Source organism: Ixodes scapularis, unplaced genomic scaffold, assembly GCF_016920785.2.
Source record: "Ixodes scapularis isolate PalLabHiFi unplaced genomic scaffold, ASM1692078v2 PGA_scaffold13__105_contigs__length_92229423, whole genome shotgun sequence".
Classification (NCBI taxonomy): domain Eukaryota; kingdom Metazoa; phylum Arthropoda; class Arachnida; order Ixodida; family Ixodidae; genus Ixodes; species Ixodes scapularis.
In genome coordinates, this window is record NW_024609839.1 from 64,189,356 (window position 1) to 64,201,597 (window position 12,242).

Below are 12,242 nucleotides of genomic sequence, written 5' to 3' on the forward strand. Positions count from 1 at the left end.
GTTGTTTCACCGCCGAACCTGGCCGAAATTAATGATGGACGGAATCAGACGCATATGGTGTTAGTAAAAAAAAGGTCGCAATTTAGGCTCGAAACCACTTCGTGGTTTGCCAAGTGGCTCAATACTATTGTTTCATTCGTTGTGTGCTACTAGAAAGAAATTCATATCGCAAAATTAATCGAAAGTGGCATGAAACAGCATCGCAATTGCGTGCATGTTGAAACCGAAACTGACCAAATTGAAGCAACCTAATGGCGCCGAGTGCATCAGCGCCCTCTACCCGCCGGTCAGGCAACTACTGAAATGAAAAGGTCTTACAGGAGCCCGAGTTGCGCGTTCATCCCCGTAGCGCCATCTTTCCTGCACGGTATGGTGATCCAGCTCCTCACGTGACAGAATTCGGCGAATAGCGGCGCCGCGCGTTCGAGGCGCGCGGCGCGCTTGAAAGCAGGGGAGCGTACGGCGGGGCGCACGCAACATCTGCTTTCTGGCACAGCACTCGATCCGGCTCCCCACGTGATCGTATCTCGGCGAATAGCGGCGCGGCGGCACGTGGAAAACAGACGGGCAACTCTGGCTCATCTAGCACTGACGGACACGCAGCGCCATGAGGTGGCCGGTCGTTGAAAATGACGAGCAGCGTCAGTTTCAACGACCGCCACCCGATGGCGCTGCGTGTCCGGCGAATGGAAGCCTGGTCGACGGGTGCTAGCCAATAGGATCGCAGCGGTGTAAAAGGTTCCGTTGGCTGTGGACACGCGCTAGCCAATGGGATCGAAGCGGTGTAAAAGAGCCGTTAGGCGTGGTTTCAAAGCTGATGACGTCGGCTCGCTCCATGAGACAGTAAATGCTTTCGCATTAATAGACACAGCAAAGCAATGCTTCGTCAAGGAAGCCGTCGTGAAGCCGGCGGGGTTCGCCGCGCCTGCGCAGTGGGGGAGCGTGATGTCACCGCCGGTGCGCCATATGCAAAAGGAACACGTGGCGTGCTGCTTGTAGGAGTGCGCTGCATGTTACGAATGCTTTCGTATTCCTACACGTAAGCAGTCTTAAAGACCGACGACCAGTTCACGCTTTCCACTTTTCCCCCGCTTCCTCCTCTCCCCCTTTCTTCCCTGTTCACCGTTGCTTGTTTCCTCCTCCCCCAGGGTGAGGAGGACATTCTGCCAAGCAGAATCTCGCGTCTGGTCGTCGGCCTTTAAGTGTCCTTTTGAGTTTTTTGTAAGAAGAATGGAGGTAAGTGCTGACTTCTTTTTGGTGACTATGAAGCTATGCGATAAGAGCATTCTTTTTTCTGATTGTTCACTTCTAAAGCGCAGTCTGCAAGCACATCCGCTCTTACGAAGCAGGACCTAAAGGGGTTTGGCAGAGATTTGTCCAGGTCACCATGCTGCTGAGAATCAGGAAGGGTTGATGTCCCTGTTGCCCATGCTCTCAAGTTTTTTGAGCTTCCAGAAGTAGCCTTGAGTACAGAGCATAGCTTTTTTGTGCCGATTCGCTAGACACCTGTCGTACGCTGAGGCACACATCCAGAAGAAGGCGAGCACCAAGGTGCATTGGGCCAAAAGAAAGAATAGACCCTCGTAGTCTCCCAGCTTGTCTCTGTAATGACCTGTAAGGGATGGAAAGCAGAGTTAATGTAAACCTATAAATATCCTCTTAAAAAATGAAATAAATATAATATATATATTTTTTTAGAAATTAGGTTACGTATATATGTTTTAAGTTAAAACGGCGGGAAGATAATTAGCCCCAATGGGCGACTGGTGTCTCACTCTGTCGATGGAAAATTTTGCCAGTTCAGTACGGCTGCTAGCCTGGGCTTGTTTGATAGAATCAGCGTCTTAGCTGATACTGTGTGAAAGAGAGCCTGCCGAGCCTGGGATCCGTGAGCACTTGAGACTCGACCTCGCGTGTCAACCCTCTTGTACCCTACTGCAGCTTCAGCAGTGCTTTCGTTCATGCAGTCTTGGCTATGCCTTTTTTCTAGCAAGTCAGCCCTGGTGTCTTTGACGCGCCCCGTATGCAGTGGCGATACACAGCCGCACGCCTGTATACGATGCTTTTCCAAATCAAGAGCGTCAGGGGTGGGGACTGGGCCCAGGATCCCTGGGATTTCTGCCGCGAGAGTTTCTCCCCTTAGTCCTCAGAGTTACCGTGCGCTGAACGCATACCGGATGCTTCTGCTAATACTTTAGGAAATCCATACAAATGGGAACGAGAAAAAAACAACAAAAAACCTTGCAGCAGGTGGGAAGCGCGGGGCCGCTTGTCAGTTCCACTCATGCAGCAGGCAGAGGGCTGGCGATGCGAAAACACGGATGATTTTCTTATCTGCGCTTTGCATCGACAGCCTTGCTCCTGCTGTACGAGCGGAAATCTTAGCGCATACTCACGATTCACAAGTTCTCAAAAGTATATTTCAACTTATCTAAGGATTTTTGATGACATCAGCAACTTCATTATTGGAACTATGTGTCTACTTCCACAAATTCAAAATTTACTTAGTAAAAGTTTGAGAATTATTTTGCTAATTAGTGTTTGCGTGCGTGTGTGTGTGTGTGTGTGTGTCTGTGTGTATGTTTCAATTCCTGACGTCTGGCATGAAATTGGGTATTCTGATAGTCTTTGCTGAACCACCCGGTATGTGAATGCGCAAACCTGTCTAACGTAACTCACGTGCCAAAAATAAGTATACGTAGCGTTACTGATCGGTATACAAAAAAGTGTGGCTAGGAAAGGTTTGTGCGATCTAACAAAACCTAGCTTTTCGGAGGACTCAGATGTCTAAAGGTGTAAGGCATTGTTTTCTTTTTATGCCGGTATAAGGGCTTACGACATTTTTGTGCTTTGTTTGAAATCCCGTGGGTGAACACTTTATGTAACACCTTTATCGCGGGAAATAACTAAATCAGGTTGAAATACAACTTCCGTTTCTGTTCGGCATAGACCTTGAAATGACATAGAAGCAAAGCTTTAATTATTCTTTTTGTGTCATACTTTAATTTTGTCTGGTTGTGGCTATAGGCCCTTTCTTGTTTACAAACGCAAGCCGTCTTTTGGCTCCCAAGCGACTTCCGGTGGCTCCGTTATTGCAGTCTCTCCAAGTCTGCTGATATCAAATTCGTGAGGCAATGAACTTCTACGGAAATTACAAAGTCGGGGATGTTGCGAGGAGCGTATTTTGCAATATTCAACATATACGAGTCGGGTCGCGTTCGCCTTACATGAATCATAAAAGATCCCGAGGAACTTCTCGCTAACCCTTCATTTAACTAACCATCTGAGAACTGATCATAAAATATTTCACGAACGTTAGAAGAAGCGGTGCTATAGTAGAGATTGTTTGTCCTTTCATTTGACTGGAAGTAAGCGGAGATATAAATTGCCAACAGCGTCTGGCTCCCGGCGCTTAAAAACAACAACAAAAAAGTATATAGTTTGTTGCAGCTTAAAGGGGCACTGACACATCAAAATCATATTTTTTTTTATTATTCGAAACGATTGAAAACGATGCCGGGACATTACCCTCAAAATTTGAGATTTGGGAATTCAGTATTCGTGAAGTAAAAAAACAATTTCCAAATGCCGAATTCGAAGTTCCCGCGCGATCGGCGCCGGTGCCTTGACGTCAAAAATTGCGGAGACCTGAGAGTCCACTTCCTTTCACCACTCCCTGCTGTTGCCATGGCGACCCAAAGCGAGGAGGAAAGGAGCGAGCGCCCGGCGTTGCGGCGGACCGGTTTTGAGCGGTGTCGCCTGTTTTCCGTTGGAGGATACAAATCCAGGAGACGGCACCACAACGAACTCCCGATTTTTGGTATTTCAAAAAGAAGGGCCGTAGTGCGTTCGCAATTGCGTTAAAAAACATGTTTTAGGATTGCCGTAATTAAATGTTATAGAGATGTCGCCTACAAAGCTTCTAAATTTCCTGATTTTTGACGTCACCGATCAAAAGAAGCGAGGAGGCGAGAGGCGGGAAAATCAAACGCCAAAAATAAAAAGGCGCGCGCGCGCGCGGGAAACTTTTTTTTCGCGATGCGGTTTTTTTTGCGTGTCTATGACTGCAACTTGCATCGTTTTAGACAATAAAAATAAATACGACCTTTGGGGTGTCAGTGCCCCTTTAAGACAAGCGGGACAAGTCCCTCCCACAAAGAAAACCACCAATCGCAATGATTGGTGGTTTTCTCCTTTCCACTCGCTTCCTTTCCAGCGTTCGCTGTACTAAAATCGAACCGAACAAAATCGTGGGAGGAACTTGTTCTGCTTTTCTTATCCAGAAACAGCCTGTAGAGGACGATGGAATCAAAACTGAAACGTAAAATAATTTAGATGCAAAATTGAGGAACGTAAGCCGCTTGAGTACACAATACGCTGGTTCTGATCCAGATGAATGAAAGTACTCACCTATCAGTGATGGCCTCAAGAAGCCTAAGACACCCACTGCGAACGAGCTGACGCCGTAGCAGACACCGTATTCGGACAGCTCAACGATATCCATCAACAACACTGGGATTAGTGTTAGCGTCGAGCCGTTGCACCAACCAGCAAGCACGGACATTGACACTTGATAGTAGTAGTCGTTGCAGACCGGAATCACAAAAAAGGTCACTGCCCACAACAAGAAGTTGACGGCTGTCCACGTGCTTCTAGAGAAGATGTGTCTGTCTGTGATCCAACCGGAGCCAAGACGTGCCGCCAGGTCCGTGACTGTATACGACGAAAGGAGGAAGACAGAGTTCCACTTGGAGATTCCACGGTCCACCGCAAAATCCACGATGACCGTTAGGTAGCTGGTCATGTTGAAGGAGATGACGGCCTGCGTAAACATGACCAGGTAGAACATCGGTGACTTGAGGAAGGAAAGACATCGCTTTCTTTTGATTTCCTTGGAATTCGATGCGACGTTCTTATCATTGCAAGTTGAGTGCAGTGTCTCACCATTCGGCATCACCAGACTGTTTATTGAGTCAGCGCGGTTGGGCTTCGAGCCACAAAGGCCTCCACTGTCGTTATTCCTCGACCAAGCTACATCCCTGATGCCTTTGGTAGAAGCCTCGCATTCGACCTGCTTATTGCACAGATCAGTTGCTGTTAAAAGAGAACGCGACACTTTGTCGCCGTTTTGATGTTCATATTGAGAAGTTGCTTCATCATAATAGATTCGCTTCTGATGACTTCGTTTTTCGTCGTCGGATACTACCATTTCCGTTCGGAGACTGGAGTATGTCTCTGATTCTAGTTTCTTTGTTGACCGTTGGGTAGGTTTTGTAGTGCGGTCTTGTCGGGGAGGCGGAGAGGCCCGTTGGAAAATGGGTCCGGCTATGGAGTTGAGCATGAGGGCGCCGCTGAGCAGAAACGTTCCTCGGAGTCCGTACATGCTGAAGTACTGCACCAGCGGAGGAAACACGAACCCTGAGATGGAGTTACCGGCCATGTTGATGCCAGACGCGGCGGCTCGGTACCGGACGAAGTGTTGGTTGACGACCATCGTGTTAAGCCTTAGAACGCTTATACCAGCACCTAGAAAACAGAAACATGCATATGTAGAACAGTTAATTAATTTGCCAGAAGAATTTAACTAAGAAGTTTACGTATCAACTTTATCAACCTCTACATGGGGAGTTTCCACCAAGAGCCTATTTTGTTCTGAGTCTTTTGTTTGTTTCATTAATTCATTCACCCTTAAGGGTCCTTTTAGGAGGGCATGACAACTTATATAAAAACGGCCAACAAACATGTGACAACATACAGGGTGTTTATTTTATCGTATAGAAAATTTTGTAAAACGAATTGTGAAAGTTACAAAAAGGCGGTCTGTGCAATTGAGTTATACGGCCAGAAGGAAATAATGCTCAAGAAATAATGCAACTAAAACACGACTAATTACGAAAATTCAATCTTTACTTTTTTAAATAGACGTCTTAGGGCACATGTTTATATTGAAGAAATGGAAGTAATAAATGTGGGAGGCCAGCCCAGTTTCTCAAAATTATGGATCGAGCACGAAGTTGGAGTCACTATGGCCAAATTTTGTTCTGGAAAACTGTCATTACCGAAACCAAACGAGCGATGCCTGCCGGAAGGACAACCCTTGTTTGACGCCAGGAGCTCACGTGTTTTTCAGTAATATTGCACAGCAAAGCAAAGCAACTTGTCGCGGCCGATAATTAAGGTGGCTTATCGCATTGGTTCGACAGCCTGGCCAGCCATGGGGGACCGACTACAATCAGCTCTGGCACGTTTTGACGCAAAAAAGCGACGCCAATTTCGTCATTATCACCCAACCCTCCGGCGTCAAACGAGGGCTGTTTGACGACGGTAGTTGTGTTACTTTAAGTAGATTAAAACAACTACTTTTTAGCCACTTGACTTTATCCAGTATTCATACCATTCACGACCAGTTAAAAAATAAAGTAAAAACACTGTGTAGGGGAATGAAAGGCATTATAAACAATTGTGTTAAAAGTAGTTGTACGTTTCTTTGAAAGTATATTGCATTTATAGTATTTCATTTCAAGTACATTGCGCCCGTTTTTCTTAATACTTTGCCTGAAGTAGTAAGATTGACTCATATATTTTGTACTTTACTGCAAGTACTTTTTAGATGTACACCCGTGAGCGATATGAAGGTGCACAGCCCTCTTCTTGCTTTTGACGCTCCTGCATGTTTTGGAACAAGCTCTGTTCCAGAAGAGGGCTAGAACGCAAAGTTTAGACCGCCAAGCCACGTACCATTTAAGACGTTCAGAGTTAATACAGCATTAGGGAGCCGTAAAACAGGCAAGAAACCAGGTAAGGTGTTCACCTTCATATTGCCGGCGGGTGTACCTATACCCAACGCTGTTATACACCTTATATGCGCCTAATTTATATAAGTTGTGATATGTTCATTGGACACAATATTTATAGAATGTTTCCACTTTTAATCTTTTTTTTTTTTTCATGATTAAAAACGCAACCAAACATCGCGACAGTCCCCTTTTTCTGAAGGTATAACTCAGAAAAGGAGCATGTAGAGATGTTTGATCGCTTTTTGAATTTGAAAACGAGACAGAAACACGCATAATGTAATTATGGATTTTTTTAGGACTCTTAGGGCACGCACATTAAGTTATCGCCGTACAAAAGAAAATAAGAGTGAATCTCTTTTTAGTACCACTTTAAGACCCAAGCTCCCTTGGACGAGGACGACTGAGAGATAAGATCGACAACGTGCTAGCCGCAGTAGCTTGACACCGTGTTCACGCATATGCAGTTACGGAGAAAACGAAGACCCTCACCGTACACGACGCCAAGTAAGAGGGTTAGGTGCAAAGTCTCGCTGGCGAAGAAACAAGCGGACACGGCGAGGCATCCCAAGACACATCCGGCCAGCGTTATCTTCCAGGTGTCGGTGTACCTTGCGACGATGCTGGCCAAGAGACCTGCGGATATGCGTCATATAATTAGCATACACATAAAAGGTGAGCTCTAGAAATAGAAAAAAAAAAAAAAAACGACACATTTCGTCACACCGCTGCTGCTGCTACAACAACAACAAAAACAACAAACAACAAAGCAACAAACAACAACACGGTGTTCGCGGTAGGCACGATAACGGAAGTATATCTGCAGTGTCACACCTCGAGCAGGTTGGAATGGGTGTTTTGCTTCAAACATATGTTCGTTTCAAACATGTTCGCAGACAGTGTTTGTATGGACAATGTGACCGTCATAACAAAGAACAAATACGCCTCAGACATTGTGTGCAGACACTGTTCTTTGTACGATGCATTCGCAGAGTTTAATAAATTAACATACGAGTTATTTAATAAGCATACCAACACTTGTATAAAAATAAATAGCAGAAGTCCTTATGGGATCCTACATGTTCTTGTGTGTTTATTGAACGCATTTGTATGCGGAGAGCAAGTCGTCTGCTTCTTTGCGCGGATGTGATGGTGACGTCAGAACGACGCCGAGCCCTGATTGGATTTTATTGAAGGGATAGTGGGTAAACCTCCATGATGGAACTTAACCCGAGACTGGGGTAGAAACAGAAACAAAGGAGAAGGGACAGAGACAAGTGAAGAAGAGAACGTCTCTTCTTCAGAGACAAGTGAAGAAGACGTTCTCTTCTTCACTTGTCTCTGTCCCTTCTACTTTTAGTTTCTGTTTCTACCCCAGTCTCGGGTTAAGTTCCATCATAGTGAATATCCACCAACTCGCCTGTACTTTAACCGTTTTTTCATAAACCTCCATGCTGGAAGCCTGTGAGGTCTACCCGCTATTTTGTTTTTTTCAGTCAGCCAATAACAGTGCGGCGTTCTGGCATTATCGCAGTCTCTGTGGAAGAAGCAGACGAAGTTGCGCTCCGCATAACTTTTGGACTAGGGTAGCGCTAGCTTTTCAGAGGCCAAAGCGTTCTCGCGCTAAATGCGAGCGAAAGCGTCTTCATGCCGCCAATAGGGAGTTTTAGTAGATCGTCCCAATAACCTCGATGACGATTCCCGATATTCCGCAGACGCCTTTGCGTACGCGTCGTATCGGCATCTTTATCGAAGGTATCGTCACGGTCTAAAACTTCCTATAGTAATTGGATACACGAGTATAGTGTTTATGAGAATTGAGATAGATTTTAATCTCTACTCGATAGAGGAAATAGCACGTTATGAATAACCCGTTGGTGCAGCGATCACAAATGTTGCAACAGATTATGGCACGCGAGTATGTTTCTCTTAGGCAGAACTAGGCAGAATTGCGTTTACTTCATCGCCATCTAAACTCCAAGACTCCTTCCTTGCGGTATCTGTTCACCTGGGTCCTTCTTTTGTGTGTGTCAGAGAACAGTATTTTGTTTTTGTTTTTGTCTTAGAGAGGGCGCTTATCGATGAGTGTATACAAAAGATGGTTCAACGTAACGTATATGATAAATACGTGTCGCTTACACACACCGAGAGACGAACTTTGGAAGCGAATGAGGTAAGCGGCAATTCGGCTACTCCAGTGAAATTGACGCCACGTAGTGGCAACACCGAGAAGCTCCGAAAGAAGGTCGTTTCGCCTTTGTCGTCTGCTTTCGCTCCTTGGTTCTCGTAGGTAGCATAGATTTACGCGCTTGTTTTTCAAGCTCAACAAGATGATCGCAGCTCATCGGCCAAAAAAAAAAAAGGATAGCAAAGTTGTGAAAACATCTTAGTGATGTGCAATTTCCATCTTCCGTGAGCTGAAAAACAACGCCTTTACCAAAACACATTCCCGTGCTAAAGCTTGTAGTAAGTCCAGCCGACTTAAGTAGATTTATAAAATACAGGTTGCATCTAAAGACACCCCAAAGAAAAAAGAAAACAACAACAACAACAAACAAACGATTCTAAAGTTTCGTTGTTTCTGTTTTATTTCTTTTTAATGTGTTAATCAAAAAGATTCTTACAACCTTTCGCATTCAAAACATCAGCCTATATAAATGTCGTAAAACGCGTTATAAAATTTGATTACTTGGGGGGGGGGGGGGGGGGGGGGGCGTGTTGATTGGCGCAAAAACCCATTCTCATGCCTGCGAGACACTACTTTACGCAAAGACCTAATTTTCGCAAATCACCTATTGCACTGCTAAATAACCGGTTGTGTCAACAAGTCAGGCGGGACGTCAACATTGCTCAAACAATATTGAAGTTTCTTTGAGCACCAATTTATACTTGCACAAAGACACATCCACAGGAAGTCCGTTGAGGTTCCGTATCAATAATATATTTAAATTAGAAGAAGCCATAGTCAGATCGCCCGTCTACTTGAACGATTTCGCGCCTTCGTCGGCGTTTCTTACTGAAGTGTAACCGGCTCGTATTACTCCTTCACGCTTTGAGGACTTCTCGGCATGACTGTTACATTCGCGCCTTGACTTCCTAACGGAAAAAGAATTGTTTCTGCCGAATTGTAACTCTGCGACTGTGACACAGCCGGGGCACGACGGCATGCACGCCGAGGGAGGGAAGGGGGTTCGGGGGGAGGAGGACAGTTTGTGGTGGCGGTCACAAGTAGTTTGGACCCTAAAGGGCTATTCCACGCCACAGGAGATTCAATTTTCGTCATAATGTGTATATGCATGAAAAAAAAATAATAGGAATAAAGACCCGTCTGAAAGTAAGGATGGCTAAGTTTGAGGGCTTAATTATGTTTATTTTTGCTGACGTCATGCTCCAAAGTACCTGTATCGGAGAAAACCTTCTGTACTTCGAAATATTCTAAAAAAAAGCACTATTCTTATCACATAATTTTATGTTAGTATGCAATCGAGCATTTATGTATTCTATCTTACATTGAAAGGGGAACAATTTACGCCGCCATTCTGGGTCCAGAGAGGCACTCGAAACCTAAGCAAATTTTAAAGATTTCTTGATTTTTTTTAATAAACTTGAAATTAGAAATGGACTAAAACCTTTTTTACTTATTTTTCTGAACCTTATGCTCTACTAGGTTGCATTACAATTTTAAATAGATTATTTTGACAATTTTTAATTAAATTGTGAATATCTCACTTTCTGCAAAAACGACCACGTAGAGGGTAGAAAAAGCCGTGTGGCCGTGGGCGACGGTGCTCACATTTTCTGATATAGTCGAAAGTTCAACTGATACCATCTGTTCAACATATAAAAAAATTTGAAAAGTACTTCTTGTTAACTTATTATTATTATATATATATATATTTTTTTTAATTAAGAGGCAGAACGGCATCACCTCCAGGCGTCCACCTCGTCGGCAACTCACGCCGTCGTCTGCCACGGTCGAGTGAAACACTGCACGTGGTACTTAATTTCGTTAATTATATTTGTATAGCTAACGTTGAGAATCTTGGCATTATGGCATATAGTGACTAGGGAGTGCGTATTTTTTTGCTCTAAACAATATGTCGGGGTGCGCTTGCAAGTTGAATAGCAACAACTCGAAATATTGTTTGGGATACTTTTTATTAAAGGCGAAACAAAGCACATTTGTAGCGCACCGACATTTCTTTTCCTTATGTAGATAAATGTAATATATTGTTGAGAAATACTATATCACATTTAAAGATCAGTGTTTCATTGGCTTTCAGTTGACATCATAGTCTAGAACAGCGGTTCTCAACCATTGATGTTTCAAGGATCCCTTGTGGATCGGCGGAGATGATGGAGGACCCCGGTCGTGGTGGGGAAAAGGGAAAGGTATAGTTGAGTTATGATAATGATTGAATAAATAGATACAACTAAGGGGTGCGTGAGCCGTCCTGTCGTGTTTGTTCCTTTACTCTTGTTCAAGTTTCTTTACCGCTGTTTCTTCCCAAGATGTTCACCTCAAACCAACTAGCCCAACACGTCACATTGTTGACGTAGGTTTGTTCATTGACATACGTAGCAGAAAACTCACCCGAAAACTAGAACGTTTCACTTAATCTAAAGAAAAAAAAAAACCTTTTTATTGCGGGCTTAATTGATGATGCAGGGAAGGATTCGCGGACCACCAAAATGTGTCCGCGGACCTCGTGGGGTCCGCGGATGCCCATTTGAAAACCACTGGTCTAGAACACTGCAGACGTCTGATGTGCATCACTGATATATAGTCCGTCTGCTGCAATGTATTTAGCGTCGCACGGAGAACTCTTCCCGCACGTTTCATATGGTCGTTATTTTAGCAACCACTTGCACGTGTCCTCTAGGCGCCACGTAATGGTATTGACGTGTTTTTGGTATGACTTTTGCTTGCTCATAGCGGTTCGCTGAATCTTTGTCTCTCAGCTGTGACGACGCTATCTGGAACCCATATGACGTTCACACTTTCCACTAAAGTCTTCGCCCATTCATAAGGATCTTGTGCTGTGATGATCTGATTGTCAAATGACGTTTGAATGCTAGCTTTGCTAGTCAGCCTTTTTATAGTGAAGCCTAAGCCATCACAAGGGCTTTTTCCATAATATGTAGCGAAAGAGTGCCACGTCGATTCCAACTCGATGTCCTCCTTGTGAAATCAGAGGTTAAGGAAGATTTTCCTGTTCTTATAGTGAGAAGCAGCGCCATACGTAAAATGATGAGCTTTTGCGAGGTCTGCTTTTTGTTTTCTGAGTTCATGCAGAAAGTGGTGTTGAAATGCATGCCCTGTCGCGTTGTCATATTGAAGGGAGTCCGACTCAACCACGAAGGGATGAGTAATGTATACGAGTCGATTCCTTCCTTCATGCTTCGAGTGTAGGCAACTACACGATGAAGTGTCGCGGTCATGTTGTT

The 12,242-nt window shown here is 44.5% G+C and overlaps 1 protein-coding gene across 2 annotated transcripts in view; it reads right to left on the reverse strand.

Moving 5' to 3' along the window:
- Positions 1-1,185: 1,185 nt before the first annotated feature.
- Positions 1,186-12,242, reverse strand: part of LOC8053051 — a 40,991-nt gene continuing 29,934 nt past the window's right edge. For both annotated transcript variants that reach the window (XM_029969082.2, XM_029969081.2), the window contains 3 exons: positions 7,287-7,430; positions 4,411-5,526; positions 1,186-1,612 (listed from right to left, as the gene is read on the reverse strand). In XM_029969082.2, the coding sequence (XP_029824942.2) occupies positions 1,401-1,612; positions 4,411-5,526; positions 7,287-7,430 (1,472 nt within the window). In that variant the 3' untranslated portion in view covers positions 1,186-1,400. The remainder of the gene's footprint in view (positions 1,613-4,410; positions 5,527-7,286; positions 7,431-12,242) is intronic.